Here is a 25855-nt window from a genome sequence, read left to right as displayed (position 1 = left end):
GGCTAAGTAAAAACCCTGTAGTCTTGAATTTGAATTGGAAGAATGTTTGAACTTATGATTTATTTTATCTTTAAAACAAAATAAAACATCTCCTCCCCTGCCCCCCCACTATTTCCTAGCTTTGTCCATGAAAAGACCTAGAAACAGTAACCATTCTAATAACAATACCAACCTTAGTGCCCAGATTACAGTCTTTTTTTTTTTTAATTTTTTTTTTTTAACGTTTATTTATTTTTGAGACAGAGAGAGACAGAGCATGAATGGGGGAGGGACAGAGAGAGAGGGAGACACAGAATCAGAAGCAGGCTGCAGGCTCTGAGCCATCAGCCCAGAGCCTGATGCGGGGCTCGAACTCACGGACCGCGAGATCGTGACCTGAGCTGACGTCGGACGCTTAACCGACTGAGCCACCCAGGTGCCCCCAGATTACAGTCTTGAAATAGCCTTTCCCTCTGTATAGAAACCAGTCTTTGGAGAAATGGCTAATTCTAGGTCTTTGGAAGTGAACAAGATGAGTCTCATACCAGGTAGCAAGGAAGCTATCAAAGATTTCTAGGTCATGTTAAAAGGATCTAGCAGCCAATTTGAAGTGTTTCTTATTAAATACAGAGAAAGATGAATTTATTAAATTATATCAATTAGCAAAATTCAGATTGTAAGAAACTTTATAGGACAGTTGACCCTGTTTCTTCAACAAATAATTGGCAAAGAAAAATATATGTATAGACTTTATTGGAACTTGATTTAAGCATACTGAAGAATTTTATCATTTATGAAGCAATTGGAAATTTGAACACTGGTATTTTATGATATTACAGAGTTGATAATTTTGGGAGGGTTGGTAGTAGTATCAGGTTTGTTTTTTTTTAAAGTTTATGTGATGAATAGTACAGGGAGTAACAAATAGGTAGGGGAGAATAAGATTGGCCATGAGCTGAAAATTGTTAAGAGTTGATGGGTATACAGGGATTCAATATACTATTGTCTTCTTATGTATGTTTGAGACTTTCTATAATAAGCAGTTAAGGGGGAAAACAAGGAATGCAGCCTCATAGAGTTTGAGAGGATGGAAAATTCCAAGAGGAAATGTGTAATGAGAAGTTAAAATTGGTGTGTGTTGGAGGGCAGAGAGAGGAATAAATGGGGCTATAGAATTATATTTTGGAGTCTTTGGAAATAAGGTGATAGTTGTCAGAGTAGATTACATTTTTAAGGAGGAAGAGTAAAAAACTAAGGAATAAAATTTGGGGAAGAATGAATAGATGTAGGGATCTGAAAATGGACAAGGAGCCAGTGAGTGAAGAAAGAGAAGGAATAGGCAGAAAGGTTAGACTGTCATTCAGAAATCAAAGGAATAGTTTCAAGAAGCTAGGGTCCAGTGCTGTGGAGAGATCAAAAAATAAAGCACTCAATCAAGGGCAGTTTACTCTGTGTTAGGAAGTAGTCAGATGTTGTCAATATTCTAAACTAATTTTCTAGTATTGTAATTTGCTATTCTCTTGTGCTGAAGAGAATGGGTTTTGGACTGGAGTTTGAAATGGAGCTAATAGTACTTAATTTTCAGGATTTTATGTATTAGGTAAGTCAATATGTATAAAGCTCTTAGAATACTATCTGCCACATGGTAAGAGTTGCCGCTGATTGTGTTCTGAAACCAAATGCCCCTTTCCCTGTATATTTAATAAGCATGTTATTTCTACCTACTTCTGTCTTGGAATCAGTACTGATTCCCATTTTGGTTTAAGTAATTTGTTTTAGAAATCAGGTTTTATTTTTTTAGGCTACATTAATGATGGATTTTAGAGTATTTAATTTACAAATTCTCAAGATGTAACATAAGATTATGGGATTAAAAGGTTGAATATCAAAAAGCAAAATTTTGTGAACTTTTATAAATGATAGACTGTCATGATATTTTTGATTTTATATTCTTTTTTTTTTTTAAGTTTATTTTGAGAGAGAGAGAGAGAGAGTGCGTGTGCATGCACGAGCGGTGGAGGGGCAGAGAAGAGGGAGAGAATCCCAAACAGGCTCTGAACTGTCAGCATGGAGCCCAGTGCTGGGCTTGATCCCATGACCATGAGATCATGATGTGAGCTGAAATCAAGCGTTGGATGCTCAACTGAGTCAGCCACTCAAACCCCCTTGTTTTTATATTCTTGTGGAAGTATAGTAGTTTTGTTTATTAAAAATTTTTTTTAATGTTTATTTTTGAGAGTGAGAGACAGAGTGAGTGTGAGGAGGGGAGGGGCAGAGTGAGAAGGGGACAGAGGATCCGAAGCAGGCTCGGCACAGATAACAGTGATCCCCATGCAGGGCTCCAACTCACTAACCATGAGATCATGACCTGAGCCAAAGTCGGACACTCAACTGACTGAGCCACCCAGATGCCCTGTTTATTAAAATGTTTTTTAGGGATGCTCTTTAAAGTTTGTAAATAACCCATTTGAAAATGATTGTCCTTTAAATGTTTTTTCTTTAGTAAAAAAGAAAAATTAATACTTTAAACGTGTAAGAACTGGTGATCTATTTTTATGGTACATACTTTAGACTTGACAACATGAGCTAAAATTTTTTTTTTTTTAAGACTTTAGGTAAAGTTGGCCGAGTACAGCAGATTTATTCAGACAGTGATTTAAAGGTGGAAGTTTGTGGAACATCTTGGACATACAATCCAGCAGCAGTTTCCAAGGTGGCATCTGCTGGATCAGCCATTAGCAATGCATCTGGTGGTATGTTTGTATCATGTTTCTTTAAAAGTAATATGGTTTACATTAGAACCTTTGCTAATTCCTCAGTTCTCATGTACAGATAATGTCATAGATAATCTCACTTGAATGTCAACTAACTTCTGCATTTTCACTACAGGTGTTTTTTGTTTTGTTTTGTTTTTCTTTTTTTCATATGATGAACAGTTTTTGTTCTGGCTGAGGTATCCCCTGGAAAAGTTCCATAAGTAGGTACTTTTTCTTGGATATTATATCAAGGGTTAATTCAATATTGTACCCTTTAGTCAGAACTTATCACTTTCTTAGACTGTTTTATTCTCTTTTTATTTTCAGTGTTATTGCTAGCAGATGGCTTTCTTCCTGGATATTTTTACATATCGGCCATATTTCTTTCTTACTGTTTAATAAGAGTTATTATACATGCCACAATAAGTAGAAAACCATTTTGAAATGTGAATAAGCTGGATGCTTGGGTAGACTCATGCCCAAAGTCTTTCCTTCCTGTGCTCCAGCTTTATATACATACCTCAATTCATTTTAAAACAAATTACTGTGTATTAGCATTCAGAAAAGAAGGTAGAACCATAACTATAAATTATAAGAAAGTAAAGGAAAACATTGGGCGACCTCCAGTTTTATTTTGTACTGCTTTCTACTTCCTCTACTGCTGTCTTTTCTTTCCTGTTGTAATTTGCTAGTGTACTTAAAGTTTAAATTAGGTGGTGTTATTTTTACCTTTTGGTTAGGTGGCATTACAGCCAACTGGCTACTACAAATTGAAAGAGCGAGGGATGGTTAATATCCTACTCAAATAATGTGTACTTGGTGGTGGTCCACTTGGTGATTTCTTTGCTTTCTACTAAGTAGATCTAAGAATTAAGGGATGGTATTGGGTAATGTCTCTACTGATTAATGCTATTTAGAAAAAATATCTTATGACAATTAGCCTATATAAATATGCCCCTAGTTCTTTTTTGTTAGTCAATACCAATCAGTTGGCACCTGTTGAAGTATGTTGTTGGCACTTAGATGACCATTTTCAACTGAAAATTGGTTTGTCCCTAAAACGTTTCCCCAAATATTATAGAGAGTACATTGCTTCTGAATCATAATCATTCATTTGTTGATTTATTCTAAGGTCTGTAGCATTGAGATCTGAGAATTGATGTGATATGCTTAAAACCTGAAAGAAAGTTTGTATTGTTATAATACTCCCATTGTAGTGTTTTTATTTGTGATTATCTTTGGTATGGCTTCTAAATCTTGAATTGTTACTTGTCTCTAACTCTCTACTTTTTCTGAAGTTATAACTTGAAATACATGAATTGGAGAAAGCTGGGAATACTTATGGTTCGGAATTTAATGCAGCTTTCTATGGTAGTAATTATAACTTGCCTGGGTAATATCTGTAGTAGCGTACAAAAATAACACTGATGATAGAAATATTAAAAAAGGAAAAGTATGTGTTCTAGATGTATGGGTAATGCTTCTCTGTTAGTAGTTAAGGTTTGAGATCCTCCTATGTTAGCAGCTTTATTTGATGCTTTACAGAAAGACTCTCCCAACTCTTGAAGAAATTATTTGAAACCCAAGAATCTGGTGACCTCAATGAAGAATTAGTTAAGGCTGCTGCCAATGGAGATGTTGCTAAAGTGGAAGATTTGCTAAAAAGACCAGATGTGGATGTGAGCATTTTAAAAATTATTTGAAGCATACGCAAAAATAGAATAGTATAATGAACATTAGAGTTCAGTAATATCATTTAAGTTCAATTAATTTCCAACTGCGCTTCATCTATTCCTTCTTCCTTTTTTTTCTGAGGTATTTTAAAGACACTGGACATCATTCTTCAGTGTACTTTTCTAAAAGATCTTGACATTTTCTTATTTTAACATTGTAACCTCCTAAATTTATGATTGATAATTAAAAAAAAATTTTTTTTAACATTTATTTATTTTTGAGAGACAGAGAAAGGCAGAACAGGAGCAGGGGACGGGCAGAGAGAGAGGGAGACACAGAATCTGAAACAGGCTCCAGGCTCTGAGCTGTCAGCACAGAGCCTGATGTGGGGCTTGAACTCAGCAAACCATGAGATCATGACCTGAGCTGAAGTCGGAACCTTAAACGACTGAGCCATCCAGGCGCCCCTATAATTGATAATTTTTACATTTAGGTTTTTAAGTGGTTAGTGTCCTTTTGGGAAATTCAGTGAATTCTTCTCATGGAGATGTCATCTTACCATGTTTTTAAAATATATTGTAGTAAATTTTATAAGCAGTTTTCTATCCCTCTTTTCAAAACATTTAATCTAAACTTTTTTCCTGTGAGAATTAACTTACAGTTTAGAATGCAGATGAAGTAGAGGTCATACATTTTGTAAATCTTAGTAGTTTATTGTATTTTACCATTCACATAAACCACATTTTAAGTGGGCCATTCTGGCTCTAGTTTAGTCATTCATTGGCTTTGCCATTGCTCCCATGTCAGCACCAGTACAGTATTCAATGCTGGCCCAGAGATTGTGGTTGGAGTGGCACTTTGAGTCATTGTCACTGTTCTGTGACACTGTTTGTTGCCTTTGTATTTAAGTATGCTAGACAGTTTGAAGATCTGATCTATAATTGTAAGATATAAACATCATATTCCCAGGAGCTCATGTGGCATTTCATGTTTATTAGGGAGATGTCAATTGCAGCAGCACAACACAGTGATTCCTTTTTTTTTTAAGTTTATTTAGAGAAAGAAAGAGAGAGAGCTAGAGAGAGCGCGTGTGTGTGCACGCGCAAGTGGGGAAGGGGCAGAGAGGGGGAAAGAGAGAATCCCAAGCAGGTTCCACACCACCAGCACAGAGCCTGATGCAGGGCTTGAACTCAGGAACTGCGAAATGATGACCTGAGCCGAAGTTGGATGCTCAACTGATTGAGCCACCCAGGCGCCCCAGCACAGTGATTTCTTTATTGTCAGATAAATCACAAATAATTTATTTAAATTATCAAAATTATGTAAATTATCAAAGTTTAAAGTATCAAATGATTTTTGTGTTTGATAGATTTTTTTATATTCAGCCAAGCAGATTTATATTTTATTATACTTAATTTTTTCTTCATTTAATTACTAATTTAGTTTTTCTAAAAAAAAACAACAATATACATTCTAAAAATTTAAAGGGAAAAAATAGTTCTACAGGGTTTGTTACAAAAATCATTTCCTTCTCAACTCTGTTTTCCCATCCTTTAGGGGCAGCTGTTTTCACGTCTTTCAGCTGATTTTCTTCATATATTTTGCCTCCATATCTTCCAGTAACATCTATTGTTTTTTCTTGATTTTTATGTTTGGGGAGTTATCTTTCAATACTTCACTGTGAAAATGAGGTTTCAGCTTTCTTTCCAGCCCATTCCCTTCACACACATACACGCTCCTCCCAGTTTCTTTATGTGGTTAGGTTGTATTGTAACTTTGTTAAGATTAAAATCGACTGTGCATGTTATTATTTAAATGACATTCATATCTGAGCTGTGACTGATTCTAGATTGCATTTTCCTATACAATTGTTTGCTTTCCTTGATGTTCATAATTTTTTTTTATTTAAAAAATTGAGGTGTAATTTACATATCGTGAAATACATGGAAAAGTTTTGACAAATGCAAACATCCATGTAATTCACACCCCTAATAAGATCTAGGACTTTTCCTTTATTCCAGAAAGTTCACTTGTAGTTTTTCCCAGTCAGTCCCTCTTAACTTCACACATAAAGTTTTTTTCATTTGTTTGTAATCTATATTGTTATAGTTAATTCTTTTCCAAACTTCTAATTGACTAATCTTCCAAGACACTTAGTTATGTCAGGTATGTATTCATTTCATCTTCTGAGAGATGACAACATAGGAGAAAGATGTGTTTTTTTAAGTTATTTTTTTAATTTGAGGTCTTCCTCAAATCTCTGATCTTTGCTTGTCCATTCATCTCTGAATAAGACATTAAGCTACTTGGTGCTCTCTTTGCTTGGATAGAACTTAGTGACTGACTTTGCATTATGGTGATTATGCATGTGGAGCTTTTGGGGTCTCTAAATGCTATCATGTAGAGGTCTGTTCTTCATGGCTATTCAGTTGTTTAAGGGAAGAAACCATTTTTCTGTCTAGGGTCTATTTGCATGGCAACTAACGCTCTGTCATTGAGTTTGAGGAGAGGGTCTGGAGTGTGGCCATTGCACATCAGACATCTGCCTGTGATGTGCTTGTTTTTGCAGGCTTTGACTTTGTCTGAAGTTCCTAGGTTTTGTGTTTCTTTTGTCTGTAAAGTCAGAACTTCTGTCTGCTTTCTCTCTTTCAAAAATGTGTTGCTTTTTATTGTTTTCTGATGTTAGCTCTTCCTTTCTCTTTGTCTTTATGTCTTTTTGTGTTTTTAATTATTTTACTGTCTTTTTAGTGTAGTCTGAGGAGAAATATGATATAAACGTGTGACCAGGCTACCATTTTTAACCATCTTTTATGGTTTTATGGATGGGAGCGGATGGGGTGGGATTAAGGAATTGTACTTAGCCTTGGGTATGTCATTGGGAAATTATGCATTTATTCAACATCTGAAGTGAAGAAAAGATTGGAAATTATTGCTTTATAGTATAATAGTTGTATATGGCTACCTTGCTAATTCATTTATGTATTCCTCATGATAGTTTGCTTACAGTTAGTATTCAGTATCTTTGTCAAATTGAATTTATTTATATAGTAGGCCATCTTTTCTGAAAGTTTTTATTCACCTCATTGTTTTTTTTTTTTCATTGAAACATACTCTGAGCTTTTTAATTCAAATAGAAGTGAATATACAAAACTAAAACGACATTTCTCCCTCCCTTACTTTCTTTTTTTAACTTTTCAGATTGGCTAAAATAGTTCTTTCATAGCTCTTTGAACAGTGGAACTTTAACCTTTAAAACAAACAAAAAAAAATGCCTGCCTCACTTCTAAATTACAGAAGAGTTTCTGGTGGTCTATGCTAGGATATATGGAAAACCAACCTAAATTATTTTCAAAGAATCCTACAATGTGTTAGATTTAAACCTACATTATATATTGGCTCTTGGTGACATTCCTTCATCCTTTCTTTTTTATATAGGTAAATGGACAATGTGCTGGTCACACAGCTATGCAAGCTGCTAGTCAGAATGGACATGTTGACATTTTGAAGTTACTTTTGAAGCAAAATGTGGATGTAGAAGCAGAGGTAATTAAACTGTTTGAAACATAAGTAAAAATTAATGTGCTAGAAATTATACTTCTATATTATAAGATGGATTGCTTTCATTCCTAAAGTTTAATCTTCACCTAAGGCTCTTCTGATTGAAAAGAAAAATTTGACAAGAGATAACATGAAGGATTTCTTGTTTTTCTTTTGATTCTTCAATATTGTAGCCATAACCATAAGTGAAGATAGGAATTGAGTTTTCCTTTACTATGGTAGGACCACCATGCTGCTGGGGGCTGAATTGGATTCATCCAAAAATCATAGTGAGGAAGTTGAGGGAAGGGGAATGTATAGATCATGTAGGTCAAGATTTTTACTGATCTGTGACACTCAGAGGCCTTTCTTTGCTTTTTGTTTTCCCTTTCATAAGGGAATCAGTAATTTAGAACTTGTTTAGTCTTATTGTTTCTTGATTTTAATGTGGATCTTTGAAAATTTTTCACGGCGTGTTTATCACTGTGTGTGTGTGTGTGTGTGTGTGTGTGTGTGTGTATGTATGCTTAAATTAATTTAGAGTATATTCTTTTAAAAGGGAAATGAATATTTTTTGCTATCATTGGAATTTTAGTTGAGAATCTATGTATGGTGTGAAGGATGGCTTCCTTTGTTATAGTTAACTATAACCTCATTATTGAAAAAATGTTAAAATCACATTTGTTTTAGTCTAGTGGAAGATTATTTACGAATACGTAAAATTCTATCAAATTTAGACTAGGTAGAATGTTGTAATTTTGTCCAAATGATACTCCCATTTGAGGAAGTTTAATAAGGACTTGGATTTCTGAGGGCTAAATTAGTAGACGAGCCTATTTTTACTAATTAAAACATTTTAAAGACACATATTTCAAAAGAGAAGTCTTAAGTTATTTTTTCATTTTTCTCAGATTGAGTGTATTTTGACAGCTACTATTTTTTTTACAGTTGACAGCTAACTATGAAGAATCATTGGTGTTGTAGTTGTAAATAAGTGATTTTTGATACTGTAATTTTCTGTTGTCTAAAAAGAACTTGAATTTTATTTTATTTATTTATTAAAAAAATTTTTTTTAACGTTTATTTATTTTTGAGACAGAGAGAGAGCATGAATGGGGGAGGGTCAGAGAGAGGGAGCCACAGAATCTGAAACAGGCTCCAGGCTCTGAGCTGTCAGCACAGAGCCTGACGTGGGGCTCGAACTCACGGACCGCGAGATCATGAGTCGTTCGCTCAACCGACTGAGCCACCCAGGTGCCCCTTGAATTTTAAATTAGCATGTAGATGTTTATGAACTATATGATAGTTTCATTATTGTCATGTTTTTATGAATGAGATTATATGATTTGATTTTGCTTTTACAGTAGCAATTTTTAAGTCACTTCTTTCTTAGTTGTGAATTTGGGAACACAGTATCACAGGGTTTTTTTTTTTTGGTAATGAAAGAAAGACAGTTTAAATTTAATGTTTTGTAAATGGGAGACAGTTACTTTATTGTGTCATGGCTTGGAGAGATAGAATGAAATTCTCTGAGTTAAGTATCCCATTTTTTAATTTAATGAATCCAGAAACTAGAGTAGCAACAACTACTAAGAAACCAAGGCCTTTCTGATTATAGCTAATAAGGCAAGAGGCCCAAAACCAAATTTTTTTGCCTCGTTTTTTATAAAGTGTGCTTTCTGATTCAGAATTTAATTAATACACCTGACAACGTGGGACTATCTAGCCATTTGTGTTTCTAAAGACTTCTTGTTCACATTAGGTGTTGTGTACAATGGGAGTGCAGTTATGGGACTGGGAACAAAGTTGGCACTGTTCCTCTATTGAACTCAAATATACAACAAATGGTTAGTTGATACTGTAAACCTGATGAGATTGGAGTGTGGCTCAGTAAGCTAAGTGTTTACAAATAATTTCTTTGAGAGTTTGAAAACTGTGTCACCAGATCAGTGGGATACATCTGGACTTCAACCATACGTCCTCATTTGGATTTCCATTTTGTGCATTTTCTGTTTTAAAAACCATTGCAAGCAGATGTAATTCTATAAATTATTTCTATATGTATTTCTATAAAATAGTGTGATAAAGGTGAATTAATAACAGTTTACCAATTGCAAACAAAAACCAAATTTAAAAATTGGGTTAAAATATAAATGCCAATTCATCGCCTAAGACTAAAACAAAACATCCTCAAAGTCTCATTTTTCTAGAATTTAAGACTCTATTAGAAGCAGCAGTGTAATTTTTTTTTTTTTTTTTTTTTTTTAGAACAGTGGTTTTCAAGTGGGGGCATTTTTGTCCTATGGGGGACATTTGGAAATGTCTGGGACCATTTTTGATTGTCATAACTGGTAGGAGGTGTGGTGGTTTGGGTACTACTGGCATCTAGTGGGTAGAAACTAAGGATGCTACTGAATATCCCATAGCACATAGGACAGCTCCCATAACAAAGAACTATCTGGCCCAAAAGGTAAATAGGTCCAAAATTGAGAAACCCTGGTTTAAAAGATGGAGAAAATAGTTAATTTTACAAATGCACTTAAATTTGTGGTTCATCATTTGTCATTATTAACTTTTTTTTATTGGAAATTTTAGATATTTATAAAAGAATAGTATAATGAATCCTGTGTTCCCATTACCCCACTTCAGTTATTTTTCACGGCCAGTTTTGATTTATCTGTACCCTGTTCCCACTCTGCTCCCTCTACTGAATTATACTGAAGCAGATCTAGATATATTATTTTATCTGTAAATATTTTGGTATGTATCCTAAAAGATAAGTGCTTTAAACTTCATTATACCTTTACCAAGTGTAAAAGCAATAATAATTAACAGTATTTTTTATTTTTATTTTTTCAATGTTCATTTTATTTTTGAGAGAGTGTGAGTGGGGGAGGGCAGAGAGAGAGAGGCAGACACAGAATCCGAAGCAGGCTGTAGGCTCTGAGCTGTCAGCACAGAGCCCGATACGGGGCTCAAACTCATGAACCATGAGATCATGACCTGAGCCGAAGTTGGATGCTTAATCGACTGAGCCCACAATGTTTTTAAAAAACTAATTTTATTAAAACTTTTGAGGTTAGCTGAAGAATAAAGAGAGTCATATATTTTGTTCTTTAGTCATCTCATTCTGTAACCTTTCATTTTTTTCGTGTGTATTAGGAAGTGAGTGGGTTGCAAACTATAGCCTGCAGGCCAAATCCAGCCCTCCATTTATGTTGTTAAGTATTACTGGAACACAGCACATCCATTCATTCATTTATTTATTGTGCATGGCTGCTTTCATATTACAACTGCAGAGTTGAATAGTTGTGACAAGATACTATGTGGTTTGTAAAATCTAAAATACTTAACTTTCTGGGCCTTCACAGAAAAGTTTGCTAGTCCCTAGTATAGATGACTGTTGCATTTTTGTTTTTCAGTTGATTTAAGCTATCATCACACTAAATTATACTCCTGAAGCCAATGTTACACCATATGTTAACAAACCAGAATTTAAATAAAAATTGAAAAAGTAACCACTTAATTATTTCATATATATTGTACCTTTCTGATATATGATAAGATTATATTTTTTTCCTATTTCTTTTCTTAGGGAAAACTCAGCTATTTTGAAAAGTTGTCTCCATGTAGGTCATAACCTACTAAGTACAGTAGGATTACATTCTGTTACCTCCTTAATGTATAGGTAAAGGCACTGAGGACTGTGAAATCTTAGGTATGTTTTTATAAGTGAGCTAATTTTGGATCCTGCAGGGACTAAGTATTTTTTTTCCACTGATGAAGTATAATATTAAAGGTGTGAAGGATTGAAAGGATGACCAGTTCTAAAAAGTGTGTCATTTACAATTAGTTTTCAAATCCAGTACAAATATATACTGCAGTTGTCAGGAAACTTGGGGGTGGTTTTATCATTTAAGATTAATGAAAACTATTCTGAAGAAGAACAATACTAAATTTTATCAGGAAGCCCAAGTTTTAATGGTATTGTTGCTGTCTAAAGAGATATTGGGCAAAAACTTTAACTGGTATAAGCTTCAGTTTCCTTATCTATGATAATAACTTAAAGGGTTGGGGTGTGGAGTAAGGGAAATAATTAAGATACTATTTATAGTATACAACACCACCAAAGGAATTTATGATGTTATTATTGCCTTTGTTTGACTGTTTCTTTCCAACTGGCAGAAGGTAGACAGTATAGTTTCTCAAGAAGTAGATACTAATTCTGTCTGATTCTGCTTATCTAGTAATGAAAACAAAACTGTAGGGGCACCTGGGTGGCTCAGTCAGTTAAGTGTCCGACTCTTGATTTTGGCTCAGTTTCAGATCATTTTGAACCATGATCTCATGGTTTGTGGGATCAAGCCCTGCCTTGGGCTTAGCGCTGACACTGTGGATCCTGCTTGGGATTCTCTCTCTCCCTGTCTTTCTGCTCCTCCCCCACGCACGTGCATGCCCTTTCTCTCTCTCAAAATAAGTAAATAAGTTAAAAAAACCCAAAACTGTAGTAACAGTTTATGTAAATGTAAAACTGAGAAGGAAAGGGCAAGTGGGCTTCAAGACTGGGCAGTTTAAGGAAATTCTTTTCTTAAAAACAAGTCAGGGCTCAGGATAATAATCTTCAAAGTGGCTCTAGGAATTGGTATACATAGTTCCTGAAGGATCCATGTTGATTTAGATTATGAATGGAGGCTTCCCTACCTCCTTATTCCACACTATGCCTCCAAAACTGGTACTATTAAAAATGTGGCATGTCAACAAAAGATTAGATTTGTAAGACTTAGAAAACAGTCTTTAAGTTGGCTTTTACAGGAACGCAGGCTAAAATCTGAGATTGCCCAAACAAAAAGGTCAAGCTTTACAAGGGGACACACTAGAGTTTTAGCCTTCCCTTATCTGTAAATTCTTTTAGTTGCTCAGGTTGAGTTTTAAGAATCATCGCTGATTTCTCTTTTGTTTTTTCATATTACTTATCTGGTAATGAGTAATTACCATCACTAAATCCTGTTGGCTCTTCAAAATATATCCAGAATTTGAACATTTTTTTATCCTTTCTGCTGTTACCATCCTAGTCTTCACACTTCTTCCCCCAAATATCCTCATAGCTTTCTCTCTCTCACTTCTTCAGCTATTCTTTGGCTGGGAGGCCATCCCTTGGCTGTCATCTAATCCTTCTTCCCTCCAGTATTTTCCCTATGGCCCTTTTACTACCTAAAATTTACATTTTATTTACGTATTTTGTTGATAATATTCTATCTCCCCCACTAGAATGTAAACTCTATGAGGGTAGGAACTTTATTTTGTCCATTGTTGTATCACCACTGTCCAGAACAATACTGAGCTTGTAGTAGGAACCCATTAAATACTCACTGAATGAATCAACCAGAATACACCACTTCCAAACAATTGTGTTGAAGTTTTAGCATGATCAGAATACCAGTATCTTAATGAATTGAATGAGTTTTAGGGAAAAAAAGATGAAGTAAAATACTACTAATTATATCTGGGGATAATAAAATAGTTGAACTAATTTACTGAAAGTGTCAGTATATTCAGGAAATGTTTAATTCCATTGATGTTAAAAATCATGGTAGTTACTGAGAGGATTCTGGGAATATAGTGATGTAGGAAGTAGTAGAAATTCATCACCCCACCTAGATAACAACAGTACTTGTAGAATTCTTTCTGATGTAACTATTTTAGAACTCTGGATTCTGTTGAAATCTTGCTACTTCCAGGGGAAGGGTTGGAGGTTAATTGTGGTCAATGTTGTCAATTTTAGCTCTTAATTCAGCAGGAACTACCTATATGCCAACCTTTAGCCCAGTGGCAGGCAGCCGTGTTTATGTTCCTAGATCAGCTTGCAGGAGCCAGGGTGGGCAACAAGGACTCTTTTCTATAAACATCAGGATCTGTGTTCTGATCACTGATTGCTGCTTCTGATCATGGAGGTGGAGACACAGAGGTGGGCCGCCATTGTTGTACCCTCCCATTGTTGTAAGCCATTCCCCCTTGGCTGAAGTGACTTCCAGAAGATTTGAAGATTGGTACACCCTCCCCCTCTCCCCCCCCCTTTTTTTTTTCTTTTTCTCCTTCTGGGAGCCTGGCATTAAAGACTAGGACATCCAAAAGCAACTACTGTGAGAAACTAGAAGGTCACTGCACATGCCCAAGGAAAAGTGCAGGTTCAGAAAAGACCTTTTTACACCTTAGGCTATAAGCACAAAGAAAGCCTAAAACAATTAAAAACAAAACAGGAAAAAAAAAACCCAGAAAACCCTGCAAAAGGGGAAGCATCTGATTTTAAGAGTTACTGTGTTATTAGAATCAAATGTCCAGATTTCAACAAAAAAAATCACAAGGCATACAAAGAAATAGGAAAGTATGGTCCATTTAAAGGAAGAAAAATAAGGCAACAGAAACTGCTTGCGATAAAACCAGATATAGGCTTACTAGACAAAGACTCTAAAAACAGTTATCTTAAAGACACTCCAAGAACTAACTGAAGATGAGAAGAAAGTCAAGAAAATGATGTATGAACAAAATGGAAATAACAGTGAACACAAAGATAACCTAAAAAGAAATCAAGAAGAAATTCTAAAGTTGAAAAGTACGATAACTGAAGTGAAAAATTCATGGAGATATACAAAGACAGGTTTAACCAGACAGAAGAAAGACCCAGTGAACTGGAAGATAAGACAATGAAAATTATGGAGTCTGAGGAATAGAAGGAAAAAAAATTGAAGAAAAAATGAACAGAGCCTTAGGGACCTGTGGGACACTATCAGGTGGACCATGATATGTACTGTGGGAGTTTGAGGAGAAGAGGTTGGCGGGGGGGGGGGGGGGGGAGGAGCAGAGAGATTATTTGAAGAAACTGTGGCCCCAAACTTCCCAAATTTGATGAAAGACCTGATTACAAACATCCAAGAAGCACAGTGAATTTCAAGTAGGATGAACTCAAAGAGACCTATGCTGAGACACACACAATAATCATCAAACTTCAAGAGCCAAGGCCAAAGAATCTTGAAAGCAGAAACAGAGGTGACTTGTCACTTATAAGGAATCCTCATAAGATTTTCAGATTTCTCATCAGAAACTTTGGAGTCCAGAAGATAGTGGACTGATGTATTCAAGGTGCTAAAAAGAACACACACACACACACACACACACACACACACACAGTCAACCAAAAATCCTGTGTCTGGTAAAACTCTCCTTCAAAAATGGCAGAGAAATGAAGACATTCCCTAAAACTGAGGGAGTTTGTTACCACTATGCCTGCCTTGCAAGAAATCCCAAAAGGAGTCCTGCAGGGTGAAATGAGTTGTTTTAGGTAGTAACTTGAAGCCATAAGAAGAAATAAAATCACTGTAAAGGTAAAATATGTAGGCATTTATAAAAGATAGCATTATTTTAACAATATATTGTCTATAATTCTTTCTTTTGTTTCCCACATGGTTTAAGAGACTAATACATAAAAAAATTATTAGTCTAAAATCTAGTATTATTGCAATTTTGGTTTGTAAATCTACATTTTGTTTTCTGCATAATTTAAGAACTGATGGATTTAAAAAAATTATATTTTTGGGCACACAATGTACAAAGTTGTAATTTTGTGGTGACAATAACTGAAAGTGTTGTGAATGGAGCTGTTAATGAGTTTTTGTAGGTTATTGAAGTTAAGCTGGTATAAATTTGAAATTAGTATTATAACTTTAGGAAGTTAAATATAACCCCCATGGTGACTGAATAAAATAGATATAGAATATACATGAAAGGAAATGAGAAGGGAATTAAAATGTTTCACTTCAAAATAACAATTAAATATAAAAGAGGACATTAATTTGGAAAATGAGGCAACAAAAGCTGTATGGTATCTAGAAAATATATAGGAAGATGACAACAGTAAGTTATTCCTTATCAACAATTACTTTAAATGTAGGTGGATTAAAGTATAAAAGACAGAGACTGGCAGAATAGATTAAAAATGATGTAATATATTCTCTGTATAAGAGACTCAGTTTAGGTGCATAGATACATAAGTTTAAAGTGAAAGGATGGAGAAAGATATTAATGCAAATAGTAACCAAAAGAGAGCAGGAGTAGCTCCACTAATTTTAGACAGAATAGAATTTAAGTCATGAAGGTTATAAAAGACAGAGATGGGCATTATTTTTAAAAAGTTCAATACAGCAAGAAGATATGACAATTATAAATATTTATATACTTAATAATAGACCAAACAAATAGATGAAAAAAATTGACAGAAGTGATGGGAGAAATAAACATTTTTACAATAGTAGCTTGAGACTTCAGTATCCTACTCTCAGTAATGGATAGAACAACACAATAAAGCCAAATAGAGCTAATAGACATCTATGGAACACTCCACTTAACAACAGCATGCACATTCTTTTCAAGTGCACCTTGTACATTCTTCAGGACAGACCATACGTTAAGTCGCATATTAAGGCTCAGTAGATTTAAAAAGGTAGATGTCTTACAGAGTATCTTCTCTGACCACAATGTGATGAAGTTTCAAATCAATAACAGAGGAAAAACTGGAAAATTCACAAATTTGTGGAAATTAAAATTAAGCAATGAATGGATCAAAGAAATTGCAAGGGAAATAAGACAATACTTAGACATGAATGAAAACAAAAGCATAACATAACTAAAACCTGTGAGATGTAGTGAAAGCAGTATGAAAGAGAAGTTTATAGCTATACATGGGTACATTTAAAAAATAGATCAGATAGGGGTGCCTGGGTGGCTCAGTCATTTCAGTGTCTGACTTTGGCTCAGGTCATGATCTTGCAGTTTGTGGGTTTGAGCCCCACGTTGGGCTCTATGCTGACAGCTCAGAGCCTGGAGCCTGCTTCAGATTCTGTGTCTCCCTCTTTCTCTGCTCCTTCCCAACTAAGGCTTTGTCTCTCTCTCTCAAAAATAAATAAACAGTTAAAAAAAAAAAAAAATCAGGGAGCCTGGGTAGTTCAGTCTGTTAAGTGTCCGACTCTTGATTTCAGCTCAGGTCATGATCTCAGGGCTGTGAGATTGAGCTCCACAGTGTGGAGCCTGCTTGGGATACTCTTTCTGCCTCTCTCTCTATGCTCCTCCCCTGCTTGTGTATGCACTGTTAAAATAAACATTAATAAATAAACAATAATAACAAAATAGTAAACAAAAATAAATAAACATTAAAAAAAGACTCTGAGTACTAAAATCAGAAATGAAAGTGGGGACATTACCATTTCTACAGAAATGGAAAGGTGTATAAGTGAGTACTTTAAAGAGTTGTATGCCAACAAATGGGATAACCTAGATGAACTGGACAAATACCTAGAAACACAAAACCTAAGAGTGAATCATGAAGATATAGGAAATCTGAATAGACCTATAGCTAATAAGAAGATTGAATCAGTAATTTAAAAAAATACCCTGACAAAGAAAAGCCCTGGAACTGATTGATTCACTGATGAACTCTACCAAACATTTAAAGAGCTAACACCAGTTGTTCTCAGATTTTTCAAAAATGTCAGAGGAGAGAACACTTCCTAACTCATTCTATGAAGCCTGCTTTACCCTGATGTCATAGCCAGACAAAGTTACTATAAGAAAACTACAAACCAATATCCCTTGTGAAGAATGATATAAAGTTCCTCAACAAAATACTAACCAAATTCAGCATATTAAAAGGATTATACAGCATGACCAAGTGGGGATTTATTCTTGGACTAAAGGAAGGTTTAGCATACAAAAATCGATCAATGTGATAGCATCACATTAACAGAATGAAGGGAGAAAACCATGTGACCATCTCCATTGATGTAGAAGCATTTGATTAAATTCATTACCCTTTTATGATTAAAAAACCCCCAGCAAACTAGGAATGGAAGGAAACAACCTTGACATAATAAAAATCATATATGAAAAACTGAAAATTTGTCCTCTGGGATCAGGAAAAAGGTAAGGATACTCACTTTTCCACTCACATTCAACATGGTACTGGAAGTCCTAGCCAGAGTAATTAGGCATGAAAAAGAAATAAAAGGCATCGACCTTGGAAAGGAAGAAGTAAAATTATCTCTGCAGATTATGTTATCCTTTTATCTAGAAAACCCTAAAGTTCCACACAAAAAATTTTTAGAACTAATTAAGATATTCAGTAAAGTGTCAGGATACAAAGTCAATGTACAAAAGCTAGTTGCATTTCTGTACACTAACCATCAACAATCAGTAGGGGATATTAAGAAAACAACTCCATTTACAATAGCAACAAAAATAATTAGGAATTAATGTAACCAAAGAAGTGAAAGACTTGTACAATGAAAACTACAAAATACTGCTGAAAGAAATTATAGAAGACATAAGCAAATAGAAACCTATTTCATGTTCATGGATTGGAAGAATTTATATAATGATGTCAGTACTGCCCAAACTAATCCACATGTTCAATGCAAACCTTGTCAAAATATTAGTGATTTTTTTTTCCAGAAATGGAAAAATCCATTCTATAGTTCAGTATGTCATCTCAAGATACCCTGAGATAGCCAAAACCATCTTGAAAAGGAATAAAAAATCTGGGAGACTCATTCTTCCTGATTTCAAAATTTACTGCAAAGGTACAATACTCAAAACAGTTTGGTACTAGCATAAAGACAGATCTATAACTCAGTGGAACAGAATAAAGAGTCCATTAATCCTTGCATACATGGTCAAATAATTTTTGACAAGGGCGCCAAGAGTATTCAGTGAGGAAAGGACAGTCTTTTCAATAGATGGTGCTGGGAAAACAGGATATCTATGTACAAAAGAATGAAGGTGGACCCTTACCTCAAATCATCTACAGAAATTAACTCAGTAGGTCAAAGACCTAAATGCAAAAGCTAAAAGTATAAAACTCTTAGAAGAAAACATTGGGCAAAGCTCACAACATTGGATTTGGCAGTGATTTGTTGGCACATGCAGCAAAAGAAGAAATAGGCAAATTGGACTTCCATGAAAATTGAAAAATTCTGTGCACCAAAGGACACTATCAACCATGAAAAGGCAACCTACAGAATATGGGACAATACTGGCAAATTGTATGCCTGATAATGGGTCGATGTCCAGGATATGGAGAATACTTACAACTTAACAACAATAACAAAACCTGATTCAAAACTGGGCAAAGGACTTGAATAGACATTTTCCAAATAATATATATGGATGGCTCATAAGCACCTGAAAAGATGGTAAACATCACAAATCATTAGGGAAATGTAAATCAAAACCGTAATGAGATACCACCTTACAGGTAGCTAGTCAGATGGCTACTATAAAAAAAAAAAAAGAAAAAAAAGAAAAAAAGCCAAACAGAAAATATGTGAGGATGTGGAGAAATTGGAACCCTTTGGGGAGGTTGGTGAGGATGTAAAATTGTATGGCTGCTGTGGAAACAGTATGGTGATTCGTTAAAAATAGAATTACCATATGATCCAACAATTCCATCTCTGGGTATATACCTACAAGAATTGAAAGAACAGTGTTCATATCATTATTCAAAGTAGCTAAAAATTGGAAGCAACCTAAGTATTCTTGATTTATGAATGGCTAAACAAAATGTGGTATATACATACAAAGGAGTATTATTTACTTAAAAAGAAAGGTAATTTTGCCTCATGCTACAACGTGGATGAACCTTGAGGACATGATGCTAAATGAAATAAGACAATTGCAAAATACAAATACTGTATGCTTCCATTTATGTGAAGTACCTGGACTAGTCAAAAATCATAGAGACAGAAAGTAGAATAATGGTTTCCAGCGGTTGGGAAGAGGGACGATGGAGAATTATTGTGTAAAAGGTATAGTTTTAGTTTTACAAGATGAGTTCTGGAGATGGATGGCGGTGATGGGTGCATAACAATATGAATATGTTTAATATCACTGAATTTTACACTTAGAGATGGTTAAGATGATAAATTTTATGTTACTTGTATTTTACAGTAAAAAAAAATCATTTAAAAAACATGATTGTAGGGGCACCTGTGTGGCTCAGTTGGTTAAGCATCTGACTCTTGGTTTCAGTTTAGGTCGTGCTCTCACGGTTTGTGGGTTCAAGCCCCACATTGGCCTTTGCACTGACAGTACAAAGCCTGCTTAGGATTCTTTCTCTCTGCCCACCCCCTGCTCATGCTTGCTCTCTCTCAAAATGAATAAATGAACTTAAAAAAACAAACAAACCATGATTGTAGGGATACCTTGGTGGGTCAGTCAATTAAGTGTCCAACTCTTGATTTTGGCTCAGGTCATGATCTCATGTTTGTGAGATTAAGCCCTGCATCAGGCTCCATGCTGAGCTTGGAGCCTGCTTAGGATCTCTCTCTTACGCCCTCTCCCCTTCTCCCCTACCACTGCCACTCTCGCTCTGCCCCTACCCCTCATGTGTGCACATGCTCTGTCTCTTGAAAAAAATAAAACCAAAAAACCCATGATTGTAATTAAGGCATATTAAAGATTCAACTCTGTACCCATTTTGGTTCTTACTAGCTAGTAGGTACTGTGGTGCATCCTGGGGATAAAGATGACAAAGATACAGTTGTAGCCCAAAAGAAACAGTCAAATAAGAATAATGTACTTGGAGGAGTTCCTAAGTGGTTCAGTTGGTTAAGCACCAACTCTTGGTTTCTGCTCAGATCATGATCTCATGGTTCAAGCCCTGCATCAGGCTCTACGCTGGCAGCACAGAGCCCTCTTGGGATTCTCTCTCTCTCTCTCTCTCTCTCTCTCTCTCTCTGTTCCTCCCCTGCTTGCACTCTCACTCTCTCTCAAAAATAAAAATAAACATTTTAAAAATGATGTACTTGAAAACAAATAATTATACTACAGAATGATAATAAGATTTTGTGAGAGGGGATGTTTCATAGGGGAGGGAGAGGTTGTCTGAGCTGAATTGTAAAGGGTATCTGTTCTCAAGCCAACAAGGTGAGGAATCAACGCATTGATATCTGGGGTGAAGTATATGAACATAGGGGGTCAAATAAGTTGGTAAGTTATAGAGTTTTATATGTGAGGCAATGATGGCAGCAGATGAATATGATATGGTCCACAGATAGGTTTTAAAAGAGGTTTGTTATTTATATAGTAGGGTTACATTAGAGTTTTAAACATAGATGTTATACTTTACAGAGGGAATTTGTGTGTGTGTGTGAGAGAGAGAGAGAGAGAGCGAGCGAGCGAGCGAGAGGGAGCGAGAGAGCGCGCAGAATAGATTGGGGTAAAATAAAGTGGAGGCAGGGTAAGCTGTGGCAATAAGTTAGGTGACTGAGAATCAAGACCTAAATTAATTTGTGGTAGGACTGGAGAAGAGAGAAGAGATCTGAATGTAAATTGAAGAGTAACAAGCGTAGAATTTTGTGCTTGTATATTTTGTGTCTCAGGGAGAGGAAGTAGGTGAGCATAACTTACACATACTGATTTTGTTGACCATATGGTTTGTGGTTCTGTCAGCTAACCTAGGGAATGAGAGCAGATTTTGCAAAGTTCAGAGGAAAGAGGGGGATAAGAGGGTAGAAAGACCCAAGATCAGGTTTAATTTGAGGCCCCTGCACAAATCCTTTCAGGTAGCCTTATTGAGATCAGCTGTGATCCTGTCCCTCAACATCTCATTTGGTGCCAGGATGGAGACATAATAATGAGCTTCTATTAGGTGTATTTGGATACTACAAATGGATTCAGAAGAAAGCAACAAAACCTATTCAAGTTTTTATGCAGCTGAGGTTTTTTATTTTGAAGAAAAACAAAGTAATTGTTTTCTACTGTATATATTTTCCAAAATCTTGAAGTTTCTCTTATGTATATATCCTTTTGACATATAAGGGTTTTTAATTTTTTAGTGGTTTTTTTTTTCGTGTAAATAAATTGTTGACAGGACCTGCATAACAGTGTTTCAGTAACAGCTTTCTAACAATCATAAACATATGGTACATTTCATAAATAGTTCCTGTTTTTATTTGGCGAGTGTTAGTGGATTGATGTTATTTTTAACAGAAAGAGAACCACTTAGATTGCCTTAAAAATTATAACAAAAAATAAATCTAAACAAATTACAGGGAAGGAAGAGCTTAAATCTAAGATTCTGAAACATAATGCTACTAGAGAGGTTTCATCTCTTTGTCTCTCTGTCTCACACACACACACAAATCTAGAATTTTCTTTTGTAAAAGCTGATTTCTCTGGGTTGTTTAAATATAATGCTCAGAGACACACGAGTTGAATCAAATCTTTCACATGGTAGCATGCTAGTTCCTTTATGCTCAAGGTTGACAGGTAACAAAAACTAGTTTGGCTTAGTTGGCATATTAGTAAGGTAGAAGTACTGCTGAGTTATAGTTTCCCGCCTTTGCAAGGGAGGCTGTCAAATTGTTGTGAACCCCTATATTAGTGGTTTTACTTTTAATATCCTCCTGAGAATATTCTAAGGATAAAAACTCTTTTGAATTCAGCAACTGTTTTGAACTGTTGTTTTGTTTTTAATTTAAATCTGTGAAAAGTAGTTCACCTAATGCTGAGTACCATATGGATTTTCAAACCACTTGCTAAAACTGGACTCCATGAGAGTGAAGGACTGTGGGTTGGGAATCATTGCTCTGGAGAAAGTCTCAGAGCGTGCTTACTTCTGAGTGTCAGAATTTGAGATGTCTGAAGTAAAGATAGTATCCTTATAATACATATCTCCATCTGGATCGAGCAAAGTGATGGGACTTCTTTTTTAGTGTAGACTATGTATATTATCTTCATGGTACAGTATGGGCATTTTTTTCCTCTTTAAAAAGTTGTTTCTTATATTTGAAAAAAAATTAAGTAATTGGGTCTTTCTCTGCCTCTCATCTCCAGAAATATGCCTGTTATAAAAGGTAAGACTTTAGGGGTACCTGGGTGGCTCAGTCAGTTAAGCATCAACTCTTGATTTTGGCTCAGGTCATGATCTCACCATTCATGAGATTGGGCCCCACGTGGGACTCTGCTGATTTAGCAGAGCTTGCTTGGACTTCTCTCTCTCCTTCTCTCTTTGCCCCTACCCTGCTTGTGCATACCTCCCCACCCCACCCCCGCCAAATAAATAAATGAACTTAAAAAAAGGTAAGGCATACCTCCTGGATTTTTCTGAAATAATTTTGGGTTTTGGATATATCAAGTTATGCTGATTTGTGTGTCATTTTTTTATCTTTTCAGGTAGTACTTAAATTTTTTCTGTTCTTGAATATACAGGAAGAATGTATCCTCACTAGCCAGAGATAACCAATGTTAATATATTGATATATTTCTCTCAAAGTTAATTGATATCTCAGTTTGGCATCCTGTCTTTTTTAAATTGCTCAACTAATATTTACATAATTTTTATGTCATTAAAAAGCCTTTGTAAAATTTTTGGATAGAAAAAACGTTTGTAAATGGTTGTCTCATAATTTAACATTTTCCTAATGTTGGCTTACCATCATCACTGTTAACTTCTGATAAAAGTATTGGTCCACTATATATGTGAAATAGTGTATTGATCCAGGTTCATCATTTCTGTTTGGAGTTAATCACTGTTCAAATGACTTTCTAGTTATTTTGTTGGCTCTGTTCTTTGTAACCTTTTCTCACATTAATCTGGTTCTTGATGAATTATTATAGCTTCAGGTATTATTTTTATTTCTAAAATAATTCACTCACTAATTCAGATTTCAATGATGATGTTCAGGATAAAGATGGAGATCGAGCTGTTCACCACGCAGCTTTTGGAGATGAAGGTGCTGTTATAGAAGTACTGCACCGGGGCAGTGCTGATTTGAATGCTCGCAACAAGCGCCGACAGACACCGCTTCATATTGCTGTTAATAAGGGCCATCTTCAGGTTGTGAAGACTTTATTGGACTTCGGCTGTCATCCTAGTCTCCAGGTAAAGTCTTTCATGAAGAATATTCTGCAGGCATTGCTAGGATTCTGTTAAAGCGAAGTACTAAGTTCTCTGGTAAGCATTCCTTTGTTACCAGTTCATTGTGCATGTTCGGTCATAGGAAATGATCCCAAAGGCATAGAATATGATAAAATTGGCAGCTATTCCTTCTTAGAAAAGCCTTTTTAAAGAAAGTGTCAGTAGATTAATTTTATATTGGAAGGTGAGGATGGGGACTGCTTGCAAATATATCAGCTTATGAATTGATTTAATTTTATTGATCATAACGATGAGCTTCTGCAGCTTAAGGACGTGTAATAGGCTACATTTCATGATGCTTTATAACTATCTGAATTATTTTAATTGTAGCTTAATTTATCTTAGAGTCTTAGTCTAGTCATTAGTTCAGGAAGATTTTCTGTTTTGGAAAATATACAGGTTTAGGGTTAATTTACAGTAGGACCTAATTTTTGAGGCAAGAATCACCTAAGAGATGATTCCTTCCACAGTTTTAGCAACCAGATGGATTAGATTGGATAAGTGTCAGAGAAGTAATGAAGAGGAAAAACAGGAGTAATGGGACTGGAAGTTTGAGAACTGAAAGAATTGGAGATTTTGTTCAGCTAGATGGTTATCAGAGACTGATATATCTGAGGCACAGCATTTTGGAACTGACAGGGTTTGGAACTTAGACCCTCTAAGTGGATGGCAGAATTGGAGGATGGAGGAAGTAGAGAGTGTTAATCTGTTGAAGGAGAGATAAGTTATACCTATTGATTTTATTTGGTCTGAAATGGGAGGCAAAGTCATCTGTTGAGAGTGAATGGCCAGTAGTAGGTATAGAAAAGGTAATTGAGAAGAGTGATAGAATATTTGGAATAGCTACTGTGGGGACCAGAAGGTATGACATAGCAGGGCCTGTAGAAGCTTATTCCAACCATGTGAAGAGCCTAGCTGAAGTTGAAGACTATGAATTTTTAGTGCCACTGCATAGGAGGACAGAAAGTAGACGGTTGGATTGAACTTGGGTTAGGAATCTGTTATGAGGGTACATGAGTATATGTCTGGGATTGGCCAACTTTTTCTATAAAGGGCCAGATGATAATTTAGGCTTTCATATAGTTTCTATAATGACTATCCAGTGCTCCAATTATAGCGTGAAAGCAGCCATTGATAATACATAAATGACTGTGTGTGGCTGTGTTCCAATAAAACTATTGAGAAAAACAGGTGGCAGGCTGGATGTAGCAACTGTGGTACATGCCATAGGTATGACTTAACATTTATGGAACTATGAGATGAATGCGGTCTAAATTACCCATTTATGCAGATAACTGAAAATGAATAATAACTTACTGCTAAGTAAGTTGATTAATGAAAAAAGTAGTCAGCTTGAAAAAAAGAGGAAGACTGAGACTGCTAAATTTTCTTTTACATTTGTTTCTATTTTGATTAACTAACTGCTTTTCTGCCCCTTGCAAACATTTAGATTGATGATTTTCACCCATGACTACACAATATATACAGCTGGGCAGCTCTGAAAAACTACTAATGCTTGGGTCTCACTCCCAGAAATTCTGGTTTAGTTGGTCTGGAGAACAGCCTGGTATCTTTTTAAGAGCTCCCCTATAGATTCTAAATATGCAGCCAAGGTCGAGAACTACTGATTTTTAATTCATTTCTATAGGGCCCCAAGACTGGTGTAAGTTTGTTTTGAAATTTCAGGCATAACAATTACTGGTAGGAATGGGTATAGCCGGCTGTTTTAAACTAATGAATTTTGAGGGCAGCTTTTTCACCTCATTACTTTTTATAATTAGCTGAATCATACTTGAACGTGATTATTTTACCTTTTCTTTGGTAGGCTACCTGTTCATTGTGTTTAGATTGAGTATGAATTTATTTAATATAATGAGGCTAATATCTCTTGCCTGCATCTTAAAATTTAACATAGGATGTTTTGTTGATGGTTTTTGGATATGGC

The 25855-nt window shown here is 35.4% G+C and overlaps 1 protein-coding gene across 1 annotated transcript in view; it reads left to right on the top strand.

Moving 5' to 3' along the window:
• MIB1 (MIB E3 ubiquitin protein ligase 1) overlaps positions 1-25855 on the top strand; it is a 121613-nt gene that overhangs the window by 45707 nt on the left and 50051 nt on the right. The window contains exons 8-11 of the mRNA XM_049619651.1: positions 2588-2732; positions 4281-4414; positions 7845-7952; positions 23677-23874. Of these exons, the coding sequence (XP_049475608.1) occupies positions 2588-2732; positions 4281-4414; positions 7845-7952; positions 23677-23874 (585 nt within the window). The remainder of the gene's footprint in view (positions 1-2587; positions 2733-4280; positions 4415-7844; positions 7953-23676; positions 23875-25855) is intronic.

This window comes from Panthera uncia (assembly GCF_023721935.1).
Source record: "Panthera uncia isolate 11264 chromosome D3 unlocalized genomic scaffold, Puncia_PCG_1.0 HiC_scaffold_8, whole genome shotgun sequence".
NCBI lineage: Eukaryota > Metazoa > Chordata > Mammalia > Carnivora > Felidae > Panthera > Panthera uncia.
Note: the sequence above shows the minus strand (reverse complement) of the source record. Positions and strands in the feature narration are given on the sequence as shown.